General features: G+C 35.8%; 3 protein-coding genes across 3 annotated transcripts; 2 read left to right on the top strand and 1 right to left on the bottom strand.

Annotated features, from left to right (window-relative positions):
- Positions 1 to 6,133: 6,133 nt before the first annotated feature.
- Positions 6,134 to 7,612, top strand: FAF3 (FANTASTIC four-like protein (DUF3049)). The gene has a single exon (XM_008224742.3). The coding sequence runs from the start codon at positions 6,476 to 6,478 to the stop codon at positions 7,535 to 7,537; it is 1,062 nt and encodes a 353-aa protein (XP_008222964.2). The 5' UTR covers positions 6,134 to 6,475; the 3' UTR covers positions 7,538 to 7,612.
- A 7,492-nt stretch (positions 7,613 to 15,104) lies between these two features.
- Positions 15,105 to 19,866, bottom strand: NP3 (NPK1-related protein kinase 3). The gene is made up of 17 exons (XM_089045310.1): positions 19,452 to 19,866; positions 19,336 to 19,377; positions 18,942 to 19,011; positions 18,753 to 18,862; positions 18,591 to 18,671; positions 18,397 to 18,474; positions 18,227 to 18,309; positions 17,724 to 17,805; positions 17,498 to 17,598; positions 17,362 to 17,401; positions 17,069 to 17,128; positions 16,905 to 16,951; positions 16,595 to 16,826; positions 16,275 to 16,508; positions 15,819 to 16,144; positions 15,668 to 15,735; positions 15,105 to 15,547 (listed from the first exon to the last, which is right to left on the bottom strand). Exons 1-17 carry the CDS (start codon positions 19,746 to 19,748, stop codon positions 15,444 to 15,446), a joined length of 2,055 nt encoding a protein of 684 aa, XP_088901436.1. The 5' UTR covers positions 19,749 to 19,866; the 3' UTR covers positions 15,105 to 15,443.
- A 995-nt stretch (positions 19,867 to 20,861) lies between these two features.
- On the top strand, positions 20,862 to 24,274 carry LOC103322808 (peroxisomal adenine nucleotide carrier 1-like). The gene is made up of 5 exons (XM_008224745.3): positions 20,862 to 21,275; positions 22,193 to 22,424; positions 22,647 to 22,793; positions 23,352 to 23,512; positions 23,667 to 24,274. The coding sequence occupies exons 1-5, from the start codon at positions 21,133 to 21,135 to the stop codon at positions 23,959 to 23,961; spliced, it is 978 nt and encodes a 325-aa protein (XP_008222967.2). The 5' UTR covers positions 20,862 to 21,132; the 3' UTR covers positions 23,962 to 24,274.
- Positions 24,275 to 24,914: the final 640 nt, after the last annotated feature.

The raw sequence follows: 24,914 nt of genomic DNA, 5'->3' as shown, positions 1-24,914 counted from the left end.
TTTTCGATATTATCGATACTTATACGATATATGTATGGATATGTTCCAAAATATCATATTCCTGAAAAAATGATAATATTCTCAATATTTCATCGACATTATCGATATTTCAATATTCATTTGGATAAACTCTTTCCCACCAAAAGCCAAAGAACACTGAGGATTTGACTGGATCCAGGTATCATGTCGGAGAAGATGCTCATCATGCACCTTTGGAAGGTGGCTGGGTCATTGCAAAGACCAAAAGGCATCCTCCTGCTATAAGCAAAAGTGCCAAATGGACATGTGAATGTCGTCTTCCCTTGATCGTTTGGAGCTATGGCAATCTGATTGTAGCTTGAATATCCATTAAGGAAGCAATAGTAGCTATGGCTAGCCAATCTCTCAAGCATTTAATGCTTTCTCTCTCTCTCTTTTTTTCTCTATCTCTCTCTCTCTTAGTGGCCAAGTGCATATGGCAACCTTGAATTAATTTTCTTAAACCAAGAATTTTAACTTAATTAAAAGCTAAATTAAATTAATTGACTCAAATGAAATAAAATCATAAATCAATCCCACAAATCAAGGAATTTAAATTGAAAATTCCAAACCGAGATCCAACAAACAAACATGTGTCGGTTCACTCCTCACCAAAAGGGATGTACTTACTCCAAATGCAGAAACTCTAGCTGAACTTTGGTAATCTAAAATTACGCAATAATATCTGCATTCATGTGATTACAATTATTTAATGATTATTATCACTATCATATATAGGTAGTGGAAGTGCCAATGAAAAAAATCTCAAATGTTTAGTCACAATCTTTGAAGGCCAACCTTCGACTGCGACAATGCACTGCGCGTTCTAAAAGTTTTTTTCGTGGGCTGGATGTTGGGGTTTGCTGTTAACTTTTTAATTAAATTAAATTAATGGCCATTACTTGCATGACATGTCTGCATGGATTACGTAGGCTTTCATTACTTATTTAATTACAAGGAAGTTTAAGAAGGAAATACTAATTTATTAAGTTATTAATTTTTTTATAAAAAAATGGAAGGGAAAGGTGTGGCACTAACATCATAACATGGGTCAAAAAGGTAGGTGTGTGAGTGCTTTGTTTACTTGCTTGTGTAAGCCATGAACTGGATTCTCTTGTCTTTCTCAATAAAGTCTTAATTAAAAATAATTTATGGGGAAAACAATCAAAGGCTTAACTTTAGGCTTTCACTTAAAGCCAAAGGGACATGACGTTTACTTTCTTAAAGATTCTCTCCCAATACAAAATCTCAGAAATCTATGATGGAATCTGATGCAAAATTATCGCCCTCTCTCTCTCTCTGTCTGCGCCTGTCAACAAATTTAATTTGGAGTAAAAGACGCAGATTCTGATGCATACTTGCAATGCTCTCTTTGCCATTCAATTAGCTTGTCGACGAAGCTAGCTTTTGGACTAACTAAGGGTTCGTTTGAGACTGTATTTGTAGGAAAGTAAGTGTTTTTCTAGAAGTGTCTCTGCATAAGAGTTTTGAAGAGCATCTTTAAAAAGCACTTTTGTGACCCGAAAGCACATAAAGTTTTCTGCTAAACAGGCCTTAAGAGACGGAAAAAAAGTATGATACCAAAAGGTTATTAAATTCAGGTTTTGTGGGAGTATTTACTTTAAGATGGAGTCATCTATGAGCACATGTCCTCAAGCTAGAAATCTTAACTAAGAAATTAAAGTGGGATAAGATTGAACAGGTGGATGAGAGATATTATTAGATGGTTAATTTTCCTTTGGATATGGATTAATAGCATTGGAGCATCATAGTACATGGTATTTGACCTGGTTTAGTTGTTTGGATGGTCATATACAACTGGCTCCAAATTTTGAGCCAGAATAGTCATATACAACTGGCCCCAAATTTTGAGCCAGAATATCTCATTGGTGACGAAAGGATCCATGAGTTTCTATCCAAATTTTGCTTGAACAGTAAATGGGTTGCTATCCACAATTCATTTACATCAAATTTTTTTAGTGAGAATCTAGGTAAATTTAGGTTTTAGCCACAAAAAAACTTTAATTTTTGAAAAAAGCTAAAACTTTTTCTAAAAAGACAGAAAAACCCATCAACTTTTAAACCAAAAACATGTAAATGTAAAGAATTCCTTAGGAAATCCAAAAATAAATAAGGGTATTTTTGTCCATTTTGGCTTCTTTTCAAAATATTTCTCTCTTCTTTGGTCTTTTCCAAAATGTCCCGAGAATCTACTGTATTCACTTTTAGACTATATCTTAATTATACATTCTCATATGCTGATTTTTCTACGAATTAATTATGGGGTGATGTCTTTCATTTTCTGGTCAAGAACGATGTATTTCACTACATCATAGAAAAAAGAGAAAGAAGACATGATATTTTTCTTTTTTTTAAGGAATTAATGAAAGCACGTCTACCATGTTTTAATTAAGTAACAATTAAAGTATATTTTAGAGGAAAATTATCTTAATTTCTCAATAAAATAATATATAAGTGAAATTTGCAAAAAGTTGGCTCCAAAGAAACCAAAATGAAAATCACTTACTTGAGGCAAGACAAGCCTGCTAGTAAGTGGCATGAAAACTTTGATTAAGAGGAATGAGGAATGCTAGCAACCTTCTCTCTAACTTTCTTTTTTGGACCTTATCCATTTTTTGCTTGACATGTGTCATTCTCCTCACACTTAAAACAATGTCATTAATATATTATACAAGCTAACTTTTGCTTTCCAAGTTTACCCTTATTAAATGTATTCAATTTATCTAAAAAAAATTCACAACTTTCTTACCATCTTATTAAATTTTTTTAACGTCAATTATTTTTTAATAAAGAAAATGTTTGCTTTAAAAAAAAAAAGGAAATGTCCTTTTTTTTAATTTAAAAAAAAGTCTAAATTTGACGTTAAAAAAAGGGAAATTTCCTCTTCTTTTTATTATTATTATTATTATTATTTTTATAAACTAGACATTTTCTTTTAAAAAAAATTAATAAGATTGTAAGAAAGTTCTGAAATTTTTTTGGTACATTTAATAAAGGTAAACTTGGAAAGCAAAAGTTAATTTGTATAATATATTAATGACATTGTTTTAAGTGTAAAGAGAATGACACATGTCAAGCAAAAAAAAGAGAAGGTCCGAAAGAGAAAGTTAGAGAGAATGTTGCTAGCATTCTCCAAGAGGAATTGAGTTACTATTAGCATTCTAAAATAGTCATTAAAATATAAATTATTGAAAGAGAAGCGGAAACAATGACGTTACAGAACATCCTCTTAGTAAATAGATAGCATCTAGTGATTTCTTATGCTAATATGCTTTTCTATATTTAATCATCCCATTAGCATTAGTGATCGATTTTCTTTGGTTGGGGGAGTTCCTATTATCTGATAAGCCAAAGTAAAGTCAGCTCAGCAACTCAGCATCACTCTCATGGATATAGTCTTGGCCTCTTGTGCCTCTTGGACCTCTGATTTCAATGGTAGCCAAGATATAAAAAATATATAGAATGCCTTAGTAGCATGCACTTGACCAAAAAGAGGTCGGTGATTTATATGATAAAATTATTTGAAAACAGTTCACTTTTGATGTCAATGTGATCCAATTTTGCTAATATTATACAGATTGCTGTTGGTCAGCATAAATCATAAAACACAAGGCAACGTGCAAATGGCAGCAGATGCATATATAAAAATTTTGATTGCCGGCTGCTTTCGTTTTACTTTTCCCTCCAATTGAACAAACTTTCTGCCCTACATTTCTAAACTGGGAAACCCACAGCCACAATCGCCCCCTATAGTCCTAAAAGCAACATTTGTAGGGTAGTGGTCCTAGACTCCTAGGCATGCCTTTAGCATTTAGGGTAGGTCATTTGTTGTCTTCCCACATGGTTCAGGGTTGTGTGTGCGCGCGCAAGTGGTTCTTCCTCATTAGCTTGAGCTGGTTTTCCATTCTCCTCACACTAAGCTGGCCTTTGATCCCATCTTTTATGGTGTCGACAAGTATTATCCAGTTAAAACATAACATGTGCTACGAAATTTGAATTTTAAATAAAAATTATAGGTCATATTTGCATATCATTCATCTTGCCGCCGCGTGGCAAGAAAGTTTATCTCTTGAGAAATAGAAAGAAAGAAATTTTTTTTTTTAGGGTTCCATAGGGAAGCACGTAGCCGACAAACAAAAGGGTAACTTGGTGGAGGATCACTTCCTTCCTTTTCAAAGGAGCTAGCTAGCTAGCTAGCAAGCTTTTAAACATGTCTGCTTAAAATGTCCGTACACTTAGTGAATTGGCCACAGACAATATGCACAGCTGCATGGCCTTTTGGGTTTGATGTAGGGGTGATAATTTTTTATACAATCCGATACATGACTCAAAATCTGGATCGAAAAATAGCATGTTAACTCGCACGATTAGATTTCCAAGTCATTTTTGAGTCAATCTGCTACTGACCTGTTTATAAACAAGTGAGTTTCTGGTCAATTCACCAATCCGCTAAAATATCTATGTAATCTGCCAATTCATTACTTTGTTTCTTCTTCGTTTTCTTTGTTATTTCTTTTATTTCTTTTTCTCAATCTTCATACATAGAGAGAGGCAAAATACAATCACTATTTTATATATAAAAAATATAAAAAAGTAATTATTTTATTAAATTATCAAAATTTAGGATTTTTTATTTGCTAATTTAGCGAGTCAACCCTTAAATGACACGTTTATTAAACCCTAATTTGATGCAAAGTCACGGCCCTCAGGAACATAATAATGTTAAGCACACACCCAACGTACAAATACCAAGCTGGAAGTATTCAAAGAAAGAAAGAAAAATAATTTAAAAAGTAATGAAAGGCCGTACCTTGAGATTCTTTCAAATTTCAAAGGTTGTAATTGAGATGGAAAAACAATACCAATGAAAATGTTTGGTGGGTAAGTTGCAAATTTTAAACCGAAAAACATGATATTGTTGACAATATTTGTAGCAGGCATGAGGCATGATTATGACTATATTTGAACACAAGATTGACTAAGCGTCATATTGGGTGGGACTCACACCTCCCCCCTTATTTCAAATCCCCATAGGAAAATATGCCCATCAGATTCTGTCGCCTGCAGACACTAATTTTTTTTTTCTTTTTTGTTTTCCCCAAGCATAATGATTGATGCATGCAATCATCTTGATCGGGTTTGGAATAATACATAGCTTTCGACTTTCTAGTAGGAGAGTAATGTTCTCTTGTTAAGATAATTATTTAAAAATCAACTTAATCGGCGCCGTATAATTAATTTGTCAAATAATTATTTAAGAATCAACTTAATCGGCGCAGTATATTTAATTTAACGTGAAATTTTTATATATATATTGTCAAACTGTACGATAAGAGAATACTTTCTTTTGTATGTACAACATTATCTGGTGCATCAAAACATGTCCCCCATATATATAATATGTGAATATAATATGTGGTCAGCATAATATAGAAATAGGGTGCAATCTAATAATTCCACTTCTTAGAAATTTCAAAGGGTGTGTGCTGATGCATGTCTTTTTCTTCTTTTTTTTTCTCTCTTTAATTGTTCTATTTTGAATGCAAGACTCGTGTAGCATATGGATCGTACATAAACACACTGGTCACTAGATAGTGTTGAATTATTTAATAAATAAATAAACTTTATCATTCACAAAGAAGCAATCACTATCAAGAAAATATTTGGGGGAATCCTTTTCTTCCTTGCCCTTTGTTGGCTTTCACTTGGAAAAGAATAGGAAAGCTGAATTCCGGAGAAATGTTAAATTCCATCTGTCTCTCTCTTTAACTACATTCATGTAAGCGCATATAAAGACATTCTTATTAGACCCAATTTCTATAATATTTCTTGTGCTAAAATTCAAATTCTCCAAATTAACTCAAGATTAAAGAAAGAAATAAAAAATTTAACAGGGGTTTTTTATATAATAAAAAAACTTAATAGGACCTTTTTTTCACTTAAAAAATAAAAATAAAAATTCTTTTTCATTTCTAGTTGTAGTTGTACCAATACTAGGAATTGTATAATTCAAGTGGCGTAAAAAAGGGCCCCCTGCCTACCTCTCTCCCCTCAAAGCTATATGCCTTCCACTTTGGAGGACTACAAATACCCACGCCACACCCCTCCTATCACTCATGCTCAATCCCCTCGCCTTCCTCCTCTCTTCTTCTTCTTCTTCTTCTTCTTCTTCTTATTCTTCTTCTCTCTCTCTCTCTCTCTCTCTCTCTCTCTCTCTCTCTCTCTCTCTCCAAACAATTCAACAACACAAGAACCTCTCCATTCTAACCAGCAAAACAGAGTCCTCTGCTTTTCCCCTGTTTCTCAAACATCACAAAACCAGCAAGACCCTTTTTCATTCTAACCCCAAGAAACTCATCTCCATTCTCTGTCTTCCACTCTCTCCTTTCATTTCTTTTTTCTACCAAAAATTTTAAGTCCCCATTTCTAATTTTACATGGCGACAATTGTGTGTCAAGGTTTGCAGTCATGCCTAGACTCTCATCTTGTGGAGCCAAGGACACTGAGACTGAAGTTTTCTGCACCAGTAGCTCATTACTTCTCCCCAAATCCTGGAGTTAAATCTTGGTTTCCAGAGGCTAACTATATAGAAGAGCCAAGGGAAGAGAAATGCCATTATGAGGAGCCCTGCATCAATAAGCCTGTTGATGTCCATGACAATAACAAGGCCACCTCCAAAACCTCTGATTTGGGTGGCTGGAGCTTCCTCCAAGCTGTCTCCAATATCTCACAGCAAGACCCTCATAAGGGGGACAAAGAAAATATGTACATCCCTCCACAGGTTTATAAGACCCCATCAGCTACTAAGCTGACTGAGAAGAGCTTGGAATTGTGCACTGAAGACCTGGGCAGTGAGACTGGCACCATCATCACAGAAGACAACATTTTCTCATCAGATTCTGAGGCAGAAGCAAAAGGCAAGAATGTGATGCCCAGGGAGCAACAAAAACAGCGGCAATTTTCGGGTGGAAAGAAGGGTAATGTTGTTCATAGCTTTCCACCTCCCTTGACAACGATAAGCGGCTCGGATTCTATCCAGGTTAGACCCCACAGGGAAGATGGGAGGCTCATAATGAAGGCTGTCAAGGCCCCAACTACTCAATCATGTTTCCAAGCTGAAAGGAGCAATGGCCGCCTTCGATTATGCTTTTCAAAACACTTTGCTCCTAATTTTGACTCCGACGAAATTGCCACTCAAGATGACAATGAAGGATGTGAAAATGACAGGAGTGAGGAAGAAGAAGAAGCAGAACAGCAAGACCAAGAAGTAGTGGGAGAAAATAAAGAAGAAGATTTTCTAGAACAATTAGAAGGTGATGATGATGAAAGTGAAAAATGTGTGTGTTTGATTGAAGCTGAGGAGGTGGATGGCAATAGTTTGAAGGTTGGGGGTGATGAGGGAATGGACAAGTTTGGAAGGCCAAGCAGGTGCAAAGAAGGTGGTGAGCATGAGAAGAAAGGGTTATTAAACTGGGAGCCTTTTTGGGTGGCTACTTAACTCTATCATTAAAGCTTTAATTAATTATAATATTGGATCTCTTCAGCTGTTATCAGAATTTCTCCATTTTGTGTTTGTGTTTGTCTCTTTTTGTCCCTTTTTTATTCTGCAAAATTCCCCTAGTTCATAATGTATGCTTGTGGTAGGTAGTTAATATCGTTACTCTCTCTCTCTCTCTCTCTCTCTCTCTCTCTCTCTCTCTCTCAGTCTCACAAAGAACACAGACAACAGATGACCAAACTTTGTTTAAACCATTTTATTTCAAATGAAATTAATTTTATAGTTTTATAAAATGGAAACAACATATGGCACTAATCAAAACAATTAAAATGCGAGGATTAAAATGGAATGATAGAACTGATCCATCCAAGCAATGTGGAACTGGCTATAGCTCACTCACCGTGTAAATCTCCTGCAGAAGACACTTTGGCAATAATCAGGTGAGATTTGGGTGGGCCCCATATACAGGTAGGAAAACATGCCAGTTGGAGATGAGTCAAATCCATGACAGTCTAGCTGCCTTTTAAGTGGTTGATCACTTTAAAACTTAGAGAGATAAAATCTCACATCTACAAGAAGCATCTCTTTGTGTCGTCTGTAGTTATTAGCTAGCCTTAGGGTTAAGAAAAAAAACTTGAATTCTCTCCAATTTTGTCCTCCTTTTTCAGCAATTCCACTACTTGTCTATCCTAACACTCACCGATCCCATATGCATCTATGGTCTGAGACACATACATTACAAGGCATGCTAGGACCTCCCGGAACTAGAGCTTTGATACAATATTAGATGACCACTAGATCCCAAAAGTTCAAGCTCTCGGAAAATAAGTTAACAATGTATATCAAACTAAGTCAATAACAAAAGATAAATTTCGTGCTGATACACACAGCTGCCACGTATTTAGCTCACGGGTGAATATATAAATACATTTTGCATGTTTTTTACATAGTTGTACAGGTTCGTCTTTTATTCCATCGGCAATTTCAACTTTGGAATATGACGTCTGGCCTTTTTCTACTTGCGTTAATGACCATATATAGCATCAAGAGTAATACAAGAAGGGAAACATGCCGTACACGGTACATGCATATGTGGGACGCATTAACTCTCTAAAAGTAATATGGATTCCGTATCATTTACCGTTCATGCTTCTGGGACCAAAATATCTGCGACTCTGAACCAAAATCTTCTGTAAGGCCATCTGAATTTATGAAACACAAAGACACACAGAAGGAAAGGTAAATATTACTGCAAGTGGGCTGCAGAGCCTGGCGGGTACCTTACAGAGCTCTATATATGTAGGGGGGGGTCTCATCTCATATGCTACCCCAACATGCACACCGCCCTACATTTTAATTTGAAAGTTATTAATAACTACAAAATCCTCCTTCTTCATCTCTATGTACGTACTGTGCTCTCACCACCACTGAAACATGTTATCGACTTATCATCAATAACCCTTATAGCCATACACATTCACAACCAATTAACCGTTTCGAGTCTCAATTATAACCTCATGTAAAAAATAATAGAGACTGAATGTCACTATACAAAATAGTCATTAGAGGTCATCTTGACTATAACTTTTGGTTGTCCTTTTCGCTTATTTTTATAATATATAGTTAGCTCTCAATGACCTGGAGCTCTTAATTTATTAACTTTTGTGGAGTCATTATCAACGAAATCTTTCAACAAGAGCTAATTATAATTAAGCTCAGCTGGCCTGTGCCGACAGTACCTTTTTCTTTTAGTGCCCTTAAAACTGTCACATGCAATGAAAGTACACTCCCTATAGATCAGAGGATGGCAATGTCTGATCGTGGAGTTAGGGCAACCATTCATTAGGATACTAGATAGGATAACGAGTTTAGAGCTGATCTCAATTGTCTGCATGCTTTCTGTCTTGAATTTTCAAACTCCACTTTAATCATCTTTGATGAGACATTGATAACTGACAAGTACATATATTAGATGTTTTCTTCGTTTTGCACAACTGTGTAATGATATTTATTGGCTAAACTTCAAAAAAAAATGAAGAAATGTGAGTAAAAGACTTCATCAGAAATGTGTGTGTGTGTGTGAGAGAGAGAGATTATATATAGTCTCTCCTTCTCTTTTTTTTTTTTTGGATTGATTAGCCTCTCCTCTTTTAGCTATGGGAAACCAGCTGCAATATAATTAGAACATTATATTTTCTGTAAAAGCTATAATAATTAACTGCATTTTATAATTTTGCTGAAATAATCAAACAAATTTCCATTACCATAGAATTGATGATGATGAAACAGTGAAAACCGAAATTTAACAGTACTGATGAGGATGCAAGATGCACTACTAGAAAACCTCAATATAAGACAACCTGTGGGATCTTTGGTCACGGATTGATCACGAGTTGACCACAGATCACGTGATTATGGTAGTTATAGGTGTTGTCATTCATTTTCTTGTAGACTCTCAGCCAACCAAGAAAAGCTATATGGTCATGTCTACAAGTCCTAGCTGAGAGCTCCTCTGATAATTTACTTAGGTAACTTCAGAGTGAGCACAGCTAGCACAGAAATGGATTGAAAAGCAATAAATGAATAAATAAATATGAAAGTCTTTGCTTATGACACATGTATATATACACGTTAAACAAGATCATACGTTTTAAGAAACTTTAGTTTATGTCCGAAAACTTGTATATAATACTTCCAAATGAGAACCACGTGCCGGAAACAGAAATTGTAGCGCAAAATCTTTCATATCCACATGAACTGGGGTCATTCTGAGAAGGAACAGAGTCCCCACCAAGTAAAAGGTAAATTAAATTGAGGTTTCACTCTGAATCTAATTTGTAATGGAAAGAGTAATTTCAATTCTTTATAAGCCTTTGTAAGGTTTTTCAACTTTCAAATGTGAAATTTTTTCCCTTCACATTCTCACATATTCTCGTACGTATAGTGAATTTTCAAACTTAACACGTAGACAACATATTTTGGATAATGTGGAGCATGTGTGACCGTTGACTTTCACACGTGGACAACCCTGTCGACATCATAAAGGAAGCTGAGGTTCTACCCCAAAATCAATTGGCAATGAGGGAGTAACCCAACTCTTTATAAGCTCTTGTAAGGTTTTCTAACTTTCCATTATAAAACTTTTTACCTTCACATTCTCACAAAAGGACAGTCAAAATTGCATATAAAAAAAAAAAAGGACAATCGAAATTGGAAGTTGTCCATATTACATTTTAAGTCTATTTTGGGTTGTTAAGGTTTTCAATGTCGTCCATACAATTTAAAAACTCACAATTATATCCTTGTAATTCATATTAGATTACAATCAACTCATATTAGGTTACAATCAACTCCAAATCCCTAAATGTTGATCGGAGGACGGAAACGTGGTGAAAGTGTGACAACTTCTGAAATTTGGTAGCTAGAATGATGATTCGAAAAGTTTCAATTGTTACATCATTTGATTTTGATTAGATTGCCCCCAAAATCTTTGGTATATACACTTTTCCTTTTAGAATCATTTTCTTTTTGAAGGCCATATTGGGTGGTTTGGAATAATATATATATATATATATATATATATATATATATATAGTACTAGCTAGTGGATTAATAATTTGCAAGTACCTGACATATGGTGTATGCATGAAAAAGCCATTTGGTTTTATCTGAATCTGATCCATGAGGCAAATATAAGACAATGATGTCGCTCCATATGTGTAAAAGCGTATGTGTGTGGACATTTGGTGAAACGCCAAAGGTGTATTACTATTGGGTTTTGCATGTTGAATCTCTTTAAGAAAGGAGCTTTATATAATTTCTTGGTAGTTAAGCACTCGAAAGTTTTTTTTATATCATTCATGTAAAGCTACGATATAGAATGTAAAAGAACCCAAAACAAAAAATAAACATAACCAAAAAGGAAACAAAAAAGCCAAGATATATATGGAAGTTCCATCATCTTCTTTGTAATAATACATCTTCTCAACAACCTTTAAAACTTTTTCATACATTACTTAGGTGGGTTGGTTTCATGATCATGCACTCTTGGATCCCAATTGGGAAGTCTTTTGAATTTATGCAATTCTTTATATGGAAAAAGTTCACTCATATATCATGCATGCTTTTCAAATTATTTTTGCGCAATCAATTTAACTTTATTTTCCTTTTGTCATCATATATGATGAGATTTTTCTCCTAATATTAACGTTATCCATTCATGTGGGAGTGTAGTCTACTCAGCAAGAACTTTGTCAAAAATCCAACAAAAATTAAAAAAATGTAAACTTAAAGCTCTAATGATAAAGCATTAATATTTCCCTAGTATACTTCAGGCAAGAGTTTGCTTTTTCTATCCTGAATGAATTAGGCACCAAGAAATGCATCAAGGTTTAGATGTTCTTTTTTTTTGATACAAACGACATTATACTATAATCTAAATTATGGAGAGGGGATTCGAACTTGGGTGCAAAATGGGAGCTAGCACATCCGCAATTTAGCCAACCTAGTTAAGCCATGTCTTAGATGAATGATGTGTATTTAGTAATTTATCTGTACTTTCTAATTTTTCTTCTCTCAAACCAATATTCATGTTTTAATTTCACGACGTATCAATTCTCTTTTTCCCTCTCAATTTCCATCATGTTTCACACCATCATATTTGATGAAAATATAAATATAAAATAGAGAAATGTATGTACACATAATGTTGGGTAAAAAAGGAAAGTCTCATTCTTTATGGGTCCAGCCAGCCATGGCGTCACCAACAAAAGGAACCACCACCAATACAAAAAGCTTCCCATCATACTTCTTCAGACCCCACCACCATATCCACCCTACCTTGGAACCAATATATATATATATATATATATATATATATATATATATATATAAAGCTAGCAGCTCAAAAGGGTACACCACAGAAAAATTGACCAATTTAGGCTAATTTGGTTATGGATAAAACCGCATGTCCCTCATTATAAACAACTGGAAGTATCTTATTAAACTATCCAAATTGATTTTCCTTAATCGAAAAGGAATACAATAAAGTGTCACGATCGAGAGGAACTCGTATTTAATGCATGCAATGCGCAATTGATTTGGGATATACCGCTATAATGACATACTTGATATATGTAAGTTTTTATCGTTACAATGAATGGTTTAGATTCACAGTCGGTTTGACAACTAAATCTTGATAAGAAAGAATCTTATAAACCCATTAAAGATTTCAAATAATTGACTTGAAATTTAAGTTTGAGGACCTCTTTTCCTCTCATGCACTTACTTTCCACGCACATGGATAAGGCATGGACTCGCAGCAACAACAGTCGCCACCAAAAAGAGCATATACATACTATTTTCCTCCCACGCACGTACATCACACAACAAACAACATACTCATTAATTCTCAACCTCATTGTTGTACAAACTTGAAGATCATCAAATCCTCACAATTCTTGTGGTTCGAAAAACATATTGGCAAACACATTCTCTATGTGGGTGTGAGTGCTAAAGTCCACACGTAAAAATTTGAACCACTTCATACCCTTTGGACCCTTTGGTGCATGTATTTATTGTCTCTTTCCTTTTGTGTCCTTAAACTCCCCCATAATAAAATAATAATAAAATAATAATAAAAAGAAGTGAGGGGGCTATTGCTTTGGACGGTGAGAGGAGAGGAAAAAAGACAGAGATACCTACTTCACCTATAATCTTGGACTTGAAGTATATTCATGAGAATCTTGTTATATTCTTATGAAAAATTATAAATGTGGGTTGGCCCCTACCGCTGGTTTTTGCTAATTAAAGACGATTCGAAATTCACAGCTTAAAATGGTCCAATCTCCTTGAACCAGATAACCCACCAAACTGTACTCTATTCTTTGTCATTTGGGCTGCATGGGGACATGACAAACTTATTTACCAATCAATTTTCGACAACAAAAAAAGCAATAAATTGACACCCTTTTGTTTTAAGAGGAAAGTTGATTGAATGTAACACCCTTTTTCTCTTCCTTTTTTGTGTCTGCAAACGAGTAATAAATCTTTATTTTGTGTTATTTTCACATGATATTTATGTAATCATCTTGTTGATCTTCCACAATCATGGTCTTCTCACGTCAAGAAGTTATCAAATTTTTTTAATTACAAGAGAGAGAGAGAGAGAGAGAGAGAGAGAGAAAGAATGCCCACCTCATCCGAGACAGACACAAACATCTTTTCATGGTCTGTAGACCCTTAGAATCATTCAAAAAATTCAGCCCCTAATTCAAGAACTTTGCTTTTCCACCAAGCTTTTTCCGTGAGCCAAAAAGCTTTCTCCCATGCAATATTCAAAAAGATTGGGAAAAATGGAGACTTTAAGCTTTTCCTTCTTTTGACTCACCAACCAATTTGCTATGATTTGTCTGGGGAACAAAAGGAACTTTCAAAGATTTTTTATGATCTTTCTGAGGGAAAATCATGGTGAGGTAGGGGTCCAATGGTCTATTTCATACATGAGTTAGGAAGCAATTAGGACAATGCAGCGGGGTTTATGTTTCTCCATTACCCACATTTATAATTCCTCACCAACCTTTGATTCTTTGACATCAACAGTAAATAAAGGATAGCAACAATGATTTTCATCTCAACACAGGTTTTAAACGACCTAATAAGTTTTCCTAGTAGAAGGTTGAAGATTTTTGGAAATATAAGTCTCGTTCTTGAGTACTACTTCAATTGTAACATGTTTTTCACTTTCTAAAAGCATGACAAACATGAAACATTTAAGTCACATAACAGCAATCAGATTATTTAGGCTTATAGTTTTTACATGCGGATAAACACTCGCTTATGATTTACAAGTGATTGCAAGTATTTAAGGTTCGGTCTATGATTTACGAGTGATTACACACATCTCGGATTTATCTTTAAGGCCTTAATAACTAATGAAGGAGTGGATGACAAAACTCTCTCATTACCCAAAGAAGGTCGTGCATGGCAGAAAAACTTGTATGAAATGGGAAATAGCAAAATAGTGTTATCTCCGTTTCATGTAACGTGCATGGACCAAAGAATAAGCGTAAGAATTTGATTGGTCCATATCAAATGCCTGGACATGGAGGTCTGCTGGGATGGTTTTTATATTTTTATATTTTTTATAATCAAAATATAGAAAAGTCAACTTTATAGCTCAAGGCTCATGAACCAAAGCCATAAAACTTCTGCTGTTAGGCCTCAAGCACGACCCAATCCGAGGATTGGGCTCAGTTTGTCTACTAAACAAGCTGATCGCTTGCAGCCCCGATATCTCTGAAATTCATTTTCCCCTTTCCACTCCCCTTTCACAGTAAACAGCCATGAGCTAAAACTGTAAGGTGTAACTAAACATCTACTAAATTCCTATACATCACTCATTTCGCGATTTGATCCAAGAAGCTAATTTTTATTTTCTTAAGCATATATATGAAGTTATAAAGTAGAAACAGACACCTACTTCCTCTAAAATGGTAGTTCTGTTTCAAACAAAATAAAGAGAGAGAGAGAGAGAGAGAGAGAGAGAGAGAGAGAGAGAGAGAATGTGTGCTAGAACCGTTATCTGCAGCACATTACTATATATTTTAAAGTATATAATTCACACAAACTCAAGTACTTCATGTCTCATATCCCGCAATAAGATACATATAGGCCACAATATATTAAAATAATACATATATCATCACTAGTAATGTGACATTTTCTGGCTGAGCTGCGAGACATGATGCAGCAGGCAACAGGTTGCACAGCCTGCTATGGCAACGGCGGCACATGTATTAGTGGACCGCATCCTCACCAAGTGCATACCGGAGGCTCCCAACGGAAAGAACATAACTTATTTCTATACCACGGTAAAATAGATACAAGTGAGGTACATACTAAAACTTCATTTTCCAGGGAAAACGGCCCGTAGCCGCTCTCTTTGTCGGCTTAGAATTCGATTGTTTGGGGATGGTGAATTCGTTCCCAAACCAGCCTGCCGCATCATCTCTGCATCATGTAGGTTCCATTAGGATCATATATACTAAAAATCGTGTACCTTTCAAACCAAAGTTTACCAAAACAAGATCTTAATCCTGCCAGAATGAAAAATTATACAATAAAACTTGCCTCGCTTCCTCTCCAGCTCTTGATCAAGCTCCTCTTTCCACTTCCTTTGCCTCTCAGAAAAGCTTGCGCTGATATTAAAACGATCTCCATCAAGTTACACAGAAGAGTGCAGGACATAAGCTATTGAAAGCATCAAACACCAAAGACAAACCTTAGACTAAATGATTCTTTCTGATCATCAGGAAGCTGTTTCCATTCACTATGCTGAGGTGGCTGAATTTCGTGCAAGATTCGACTGTGCACACCACTGGTATTTGATACATTTTTTATATGTTTTCCAGGGCCTGCAGCATCAACTGCTGTAGAGAATCTTCTACTAGGTGCGCGACTGGGTGACTTACTTTTAGGAGGTAAATTCAGATTATTTGAAACACGAACACAATCTGCATTTCCAATTACACCTGGAGGACCAACTCCATTCATTGAGCTAAAGAACTCTTCATATAGAGGTGTTTGTAGCTTCTTCAGATCTAATGCCTGATGTAGTTTCATGGAGCAAGTTTAAAGCGTTAAACTTTATTAGACAAACTCTGAGAAAACATGGCATTTCTAAAGCATTTCACCATTAATTTATACGGCAAAAATTTTGGTGTGCACAAAAAAGCACCTTTTCATCCAGGAAGGCTCTTATTTTTGACTCTGTAACTTCCTCATCATCCTCAGCGGATGGCCCACAAGGAAATGTGAATTCACTCTCCACCTTATCAGATGCTCCAGTGGTTCCATAAGCCTCGTGTATTGTTTGACAAGGGGAGAAGTTAATTCCACTTCTCTCCAATTCCATACTTTCATCAAACTTGCGTGGCCAGTCGTCAGTTGGTTCACACATGGGATTGAAACTCTATTTCAAATAAGCAAAACATTCATCACAATTCAAGCTAATTACATTCTGAATGATCTAGAAGGAAAAGAAAAAAAGTTCAATACCTTGTTTAAATCGTCAGGTCCAACCACAGATTTGAATTTTGCAAATGAACCAAGCATAATGTCATCCTTATCATCAATCTGACACATGTCGTCATCATCATTATTGGTTGCTCCCCAACGGGAGCGCCCCCCTGAAAAACTCCCTGGATATACAGTTGAGCACCTTACAGTACCCATATCACAAATATCCTTCAAGCCTGCACAGGTAGACCTTCTGATCGAAGGGTTCATGCTGAAGTGTTGATATAGTTTGAAGAGGCAAGAGTGTCAACCAGTAATAATTCCAAAAGATTAAATTGATAAGACTTACAAGTTCTTAAGATCTGTCCCAGGTGTTGTCGTCTCGTTTCCAGCTTCCTGATAAAACTCATCCATTAACTATTTTTCGGTTTGGTCGTTACTGACTATTGAAAATGATAATTATCAAACAGATAGAACAGTTGAGACAATAAAATTAAAATCAATTATACTGACCATAAATGAAGTGCGAATTACTGGACGAGGTTCCTGATAATCCCCAGTGACAAATGGATGCTGCACATGACCAACAGAAATTGTCCAATGAATAAATAAATAAAAGAAAATAGACCTTCACAGATGTGCGTGCTTTTTGACAAACACGATTTTATTGTTTTCTTTCTGTCCTTAGAAAATGAACTACCAAGTCAAATATCTAGATAAAACCTGCAATCGCATGCATGTACCATTCATTACCTGGTTACACTATGAACAATATGCAAGAAACATAATCTGCCATTCAAAATTACCTGTACTAACTCTGACGCAGCACACCTTAAATTAGGTTCCCTGCCACCACATTATCGGGGGTAAGATTTGAGGAAAAAAGTATAACTTACTGACATTTGTTAAGAAAGTAGGGAAAAGTAGAAATCATAGTTTTACTTCTCTAGACATTTTAACAGAAAATCCTTTGCCTCAGCGGAGAGATGCTCGGGGATGGGTGGATGAGATTTTGTTGTTCCAATATGGAAGAGAGCAGCGACCTGAAAAGGAAAACCCTTATCTTAGTCAGCAACCTCTTGGGGGAAACAACATTAAATTAAAAATACTAGTCATGTTAAACAGAATAATCAAACTAGTAGTTGGGAAAAGCAGCCTGAAGTGCTACCTCCTGATACTGTTGGCTCCATGGGGGCTTTCCTGTAGCCATCTCAATCACAGTACATCCAACACTCCATATGTCAGCAGAGCTAAAAACCATATTCAAAACTAATAAGGTCCAAGCATCAGAAATAAAGAGTAGATAGGTTTAAACAGTTTCCCTTCACTAAACTAGAGGAATCACATCATTCAATGCAGAAGAACATCACATGCTTCTAATAAGAGATTAGATGAGAATGTGCTAAAGATTGTAGTCTTCTCGTGTAAATGGACTTAATACAAAAAATTAGCACCAGTATAAATTATCTGGTCAATATATACATCTAATACCAATCAAACTATAAAAAATAGTCAACTCTCTTAAATTTAATAGAGCTACTTCAAATCTAAATTATTAATAAATTAATAAATAGATTTAAAAAAAACTTCTGATTAACATGTATCAGGGTATAACTGGGAACTGGGAATAATGTGAACATCCTCAGCATAAGAGTGAGTAATCGTCCTTACAAGCTATGGCCAGTCTGGAGAATAACTTCAGGAGCCATCCAGTATGGCGTACCCTTCATTGACTTCGCACCATTTATGGTAGCCTGTATTAACAATTAAAAGAACTAGTGATGTATATGAAAAAAATAATCAAGTCAATTATCATTATCAGATAATAGAAATGTCATTACCAGTTCAACAACTTTCTTCGATGCACCAAAGTCTGCAAGCTTAATGCACCCCTTATTATCAACAAGGATGTTTGCACCCTATATGCGAAGCACCGCCCATTAATAAGTGTGTGTGAGAGAGAGAGAGAGAGAGAGAGAGAGAGAGTTCAGTTTATACTCTAAATTAACATTAAATAGTGGGCATGGAGAGGTACCTTGATGTCCCTATGCATAATTCCATTCTTGTGAAGATATTCAAGACCCAATAACAGCTGCTTTGTGTACATTCTGATAACCTATACAGGAAACATTTTCTAGATGTAAAATCGACATCCCAAAAGCCGGAGGTCAATTGTTTAGAAGTAACAATTACTTACAGACTCGGGAAAGGAACCAAATTTCCCCAAGAGAGACGATATGGATCCACCAGGCACGAATTCCAACAGAATATTCAATGAATCATCCTCTCTAGCAGTCCCAAATATCTCTAAGAGAACAACAACATCGGAACAGTAAGACAGTAAATAATCACCATCACTTCCATAAAAGAAAGCAGAAAATCATACTCACAACAATGTTTGGATGTGAAAGATTCTTAAGAAGCTTCACTTCCTCCTCCAACTCTCGAATATGAGCCTGATTTCATCACATTAGAAAAACAAAACTGCAATCACTTAGTTTCAAACTGAAAATTTGTAACATTATTTAACAACTAAACTTACATCCTTCATTTTACTAACATTTTCATAGTATCCACAAATGAGTGCATATATTAATTGCCGGTACACCAAGAAGAATACAAGCTCTATCATCAAAATGCCTATTTCATTCAATGAATTATCAAATTTTTGTGCTTCCAAATGCAAACTATGCAATATCCAACAAGAATAACAAATAATATAATCCAAAATTAAAACTTCTACAAAAAGAAATGAAATTTTTGCAAAATCAGAATCATGCCTGTGTCTTCTCCCTCGAAGCACTATTTGCCGCAATCAACACCTGTAACAAGCACAAAATCAGTACCAAAACATCAAAACACCAAATCCAATCGTGAAACTAAGTAATAGGCAGACCTGTTTCACGGCTATTAGCTCTCCAGAGTCAAGATTCATCCCCATATAGACCCGACCGAACGCACCGGACCCAATCAACTCGCCCTTGCGCCACCGAATCGGCTGCGCGTCATCTTTCGAAGCGGCCGGAGGAAGAGCACGAACCGGAGACTTGGAGAACAACCCGATTCGCGATTTTCGGATGCTGGAGCCGATCTTCCCGACCAGGTCACCGAACCCTCCTCCGCCTCCTCCGTCGTCCCGGCGCTGGGTCCGAAGCACCAGGGACTCGCGTAACAAGTCGACGAGGTCTTGCATCTTTGTGGCTCGGTGGTGGAGCTGTACGGCCAGAAATGTTAGGGTTTCTTGAGGTTCATTCGATTCTTCTACTATTGATTTAGGGCCGTTGAGGGTCGCCTGTCACTCTGTGTTGGGAAGCAGGAGAGTGAAAAATTTGAATGGAGGGAAAAGGCTAGGTTGATCTGTAATTCAAAAAATTATAAAAATAGATAAAACCAAACGATGACGTTGTGAGTGTTTGTTTTGGGATCTATAACTTGCCCTAACTTTAAAGAAGACTATTTCATTTTCACCCAACAAAAAGGGATTGTTAACATATTGGGCCCTCTTGTCCTATTTTATTTTTGGGCGGCCCTAATTTTTGAAAGCTGACATATCCAACTAAAAACCAGCACAGATAGCCTTGTGATAGAAGAACGAGCATGAATCTTTATAGCTTCTTGACCCAAAAAAAGAAGAAACTTTATAGCTTTGTGTTTTGAGTAATACCTTTCGCTTACCAAAATCAATGTGTTGTTCAAATAAAGGTATAATCAGATAAAAGGTATTAAGACGTTACTAGCGCTTTTGAAATGTTATTATGTCCTTTGTCGTATATTTCGTTTCTTTATCTCGCTTATGAAATTTGAATTTAGAACATCTTTTAACAAAATATAAAAAATATCATTAAACCAAAAGTAATGTGCATTATGAGAGCCACCTATAACAAGTAGTTTTTAAAGAGAATTGTTTTGACAGTTTATATGACATTTTGGAAGTGTGAATAACATCTTCCAATCTGACAAAAGAGAAGGAAAAAGAATTAACATCTTCCAAAGGTAAATAAGGGAAGTTTATGAACATTTTTCTAACCCAAATAGGCTTTTCGGGCATCCATCCACCTGTTTGTAAAACGGGTCCCAAAAGCGAAGAGAATTGTTTTGACAGTTTATATGACATTTTGGAAGTGTGAATAACATCTTCCAATCTGACAAAAGAGAATTTGGATTTTGATGTAATAGAATAATAACATCGTCCAAAGGTAAATAAGGGAAGTTTATGAACATTTTGTAACCCAAATAGGCTTTTCGGGCATCCATCCACCCGTTTGTAAAATGGGTCCTAAAAGCGAAGAGACGATGAGAAAGAAGAGTGTTCACGTTTCCGATTCCCAAGAAGATACACAAACCAATGAGCAACCCGTTCCAATTGGTCTCTCTCTCTCTCTCTCTCTCTCTGCGTCACTTACATTTGCTTACTAACTGAAAGCACACCATCCCATATTATGGACCTACCTAGCTCCTCATGAATTGCATTACCTCAGCCTTTTTCACTCACAAATCATAGCCTTCTTCTCTTCTTCATTCCCTCAAAACCCAATTCTCTCTATTTTTTTATAAGGCCAACTTAAGAGAGGGAGAAGATGGGCTTTGATCTTGAATCTGTAGCAGAGGCAACATCAGGGGCCATTGGAGCTTTGGTTAGCACCACCATCTTGTACCCACTTGATACCTGCAAGACCAAGTATCAAGCTGAAGTCCGAGCTCACCATCAGCAGAAGTACAGGTTGATTTTTCAGCCTCTGCATTCCACATAATTGTGTTTGATAAATAATCTTCTTTTTCTTCCCATTTTGTTATTGTTTTGTTTTTTTTCACTCTAGTTCTTTTCTGGGTTTTCATTTATGGTAATTTGGGTATAATTGTTTCTATGACTTGAGCTTAGTGTTGCCCATATTGCAAATTCTAATGGGAATGTAATTGCAATTTACCTTGTTGGCCGGCATGTTCAAAGTTCTAAGCTTTTCGCTTAGTCATTTACTATAATTAGACTCTTGAGCATAGATGTAGGTGTTTTGTAGTGTTGTCAGCAACCCCTAAGCATCTACAAATTAAGTCAAATAAAGTGTTATATAATGCTAAATTAAGATGAAAACCAAACTCGAATTTTCATTTATTGCTCTCCGTATGTCCAATGTCCCAAAAGATTATTCACATAAGATCTCCTATGAGCCTATACAATTGCTTATTTATTATGCTTAAACTGTGTTCTTCTATATGACTATTCCTCCAAAATGTTATCTTTTAGTCTCCTTCATTATGATCCAGGTAAGCGCTCAATAAGATCAATGAGATAAAATTCCATGAACTAAAGCTAGCTAGTTGTGATTAAACTTGTTTGATCCAGCTCATCACCGAAGAAGTTCTTTCTCTTTTCTTCTGTTATTTAGCACAGTGTTATTTGGTATATAAGTTAACACCTGACAGTATTCTTGTATATCTCTTAGTATAGAAGGAAACTTGATTCACCATTGGTAGTTTTTCCAATGCTTCAGAATATTCTTTGTTGAAAGTCAGCTCTAGTTTTACAGCAACAAAATATGTCAAAAGAAATTGTGACAACTGCTATTTCCAATGATTCATAAGGCAACATTCACCTGAGAAATTACTTTTTAAAAATGTGAATTTCTCTGGCATTTGCAGGAACATTTCTGATGTTTTATGGGAAGCAATTTCTACCCGTCAGGTGCTTTCTTTATACCAGGGCCTTGGGACAAAGAACTTCCAGTCCTTTATTTCACAGTTCATCTACTTCTATGGATACAGTTTTTTTAAGAGGTTATACTTGGAGAAAAGTGGAAATAAAACCATGGGAACTAAAGCAAACTTGATAATTGCATCCGCTGCCGGGGCTTGCACAGTGATAGTGACACAGGTGAGTGATACAAAAACAATGTTTTCCCTTAGTAAAGGAATGCTTGTTAGTCACGAGCCATGTAGAATCAATATACCTTTTCCAAACCGTATGCTATCCAAAATAAATTTCTACTCAAGCCCTCATATCCCATCTATATCTTCTTCATTATCTCTTATGGTTTTCAGTTACTAATTTTAGTCCTTACTATAAGATATTCAAGTTTCTGAATTTTACTTGCAGCCCTTGGATACAGCATCCTCAAAGATGCAGACAAGTGAGTTTGGGAAATCCAAAGGACTCTGGAAGACTCTTTCAGAGGGAACTTGGATTGAGGCATTTGATGGTCTTGGCATATCTCTTCTTTTGACATCTAACCCATCTATCCAGGTACTTGAGTGTGCACTCTAGTGTACCATATACCGTATACAGGCTACTATGTTTATGGCTCACATGTATCATCTACTTGGTTTTGTTTGGATTTAAAATTGGTGAGGTTATTTTAGGATGATCTTTTTTTTTTTTTTATATATATAGTTTTTTTAAGTAGACTTTGGGTTGCATTATCAACAATATAACTGTAGATGGTAAAAATGCTGCGCATGGCTCTTTACTGAGATTTCCTATATTAATTTTTCAAATGTATGCAAAATATTTTATTTTATTTGGTGAAGTGGTAAGCTGAAGCCCAAACAAACAAAATGAAAATAACAAGGAACATCCCTGACTTGGGCTAAGCCTAATCTATCATCTGCCAAAACGTTAAAAAGAGAGGCAGGAATAGATATAAAAAACATGCAAACCTAAAGCCAAATCATGGCCCACATTAGCAAGATGATTAGCAGCCCGATTTTCCTCTCTATGCACATGTTGCACCTGAAAAGTTCAAATATTAGCTTGCAAGGAAAAGACAACTTAAGTTGAATCTTGAGCTGCTCTATTGTACAGTACACTGTATTTGATCAGCTGAAACAAAGACTGTTGAGGGGGCAGCTGAGCAAAAGAACAGGTGCAGAGTCATCTCCAGAAGCTCTTTCTGCCTTCTCTGCTTTTGTATTGGGTGCTGTCTCAAAGTGTATTGCATCCTGCTTGACTTACCCAGCCATCAGGTGGAAGTCAATTCTATCAATCTTCTCTGTTCAGCACACATAATTTATTATTATTCTTTCACGAAAAAATAGCAAAAACATGTTTTTAAATTTAGTACATGTACCTCCCGTCCTATTGACTATAATGGTAAAATTGGGTTATGAACTGCTACAGGTGCAAGGTCATGATTCAAGCAGCAGAAGAAGATGAAGAAGGTAACAAGGAAGCTCAAAACGGATCTAAAAAATCCAAAAAGACAATTTCAGGTGCATTTTTTGCCATCTGGAAAAGAGAGGGCCTTTTGGGTTTCTTCAAGGGATTACAGGCCCAGATACTAAAAACTGTGCTAAGCTCGGCATTGCTTTTGATGATAAAGGAAAAGATCACAAAGACAACCTGGGTCCTATTGCTTGCTCTGAGGAGGTTTTTTTTTTCTCAACAAGAGCAAATTAAAGAGCGCTTGAATTAGTGATGACAGTGAGAATTGGAATTTTACATATCAGATGCTATAATGCCGGTGGATGCTGGAAAAGTTCAGTTTCAAATCAACAAGGAACATATGGATTAGAGACGAAGTTTTTTTTTTCTTTTATGTATATATTGTTTTTGTTCATCATCCTGTTCACTTCGGTTGTCAGAAAAATGGTAAGATTGACATTGTTCCTTTTTAAATCTTGAAGCAGAATTTTGTGTATCTTCGACTAGCAGCGTGTAATGAACCTTTAATTGGAATTATGACTTTCAGTCAATAAATTATAGGGATTGTGATTCCCATTTATGAATCTTTGAACATGCCAAGACGAGAGCTGTAGGACATATAGACCTAAGGACATTCAGATTGATATCAAATGCTTCTTTTAGGCCTGTGGTTTTGTTCTTTGCTCTTTGTTCTAGCTTTTCGGCTTGTTTGTGTATTTGTTTGGGCTTTGCCCTCTTCTGGTTTTAAAATTATATTTACCAAATGTCATTTGGCTAAATAACATATGAATTTTGAGTGCATAGTGACCTTCGTTTTTGGAGTACCAATAATAGTTCCTTAATAAATAAAATCTATCAAACTCTATGAGACTCTTTATGATTCTACGAAATTCTATGAGTAAAACTTCATAAAACTCCGGTGTCTCGGGGCCAGTCCTGAAATCGATCAACATAACGGTTTTTTCGTTCTTGGCAATTAGTCAATGGGGGTATTTTCAAATGCACTACAGGTTCCAGGAAAAACGAGGGGATGCTCTATTGAGGAAGAGATATATCATATATGAAGGAAGCACCTTGCATGTGTTCCTTCTAATCATTACGTTGGGTAAAATTAATATTTTATTAAGTTTGTGATTTCATTCTTGGAAATAAGTTTCTTTGGATTTATAAGTAACTTCATGCTGGTGGAATCGTAGAACCATGTCATGTTTTGAAAATTTTCAT

This window comes from Prunus mume, linkage group LG2, assembly GCF_029339155.1.
Source record: "Prunus mume cultivar Tortuosa linkage group LG2, ASM2933915v1, whole genome shotgun sequence".
NCBI lineage: Eukaryota > Viridiplantae > Streptophyta > Magnoliopsida > Rosales > Rosaceae > Prunus > Prunus mume.
This window is presented reverse-complemented; position numbering and strand designations above follow the sequence as displayed.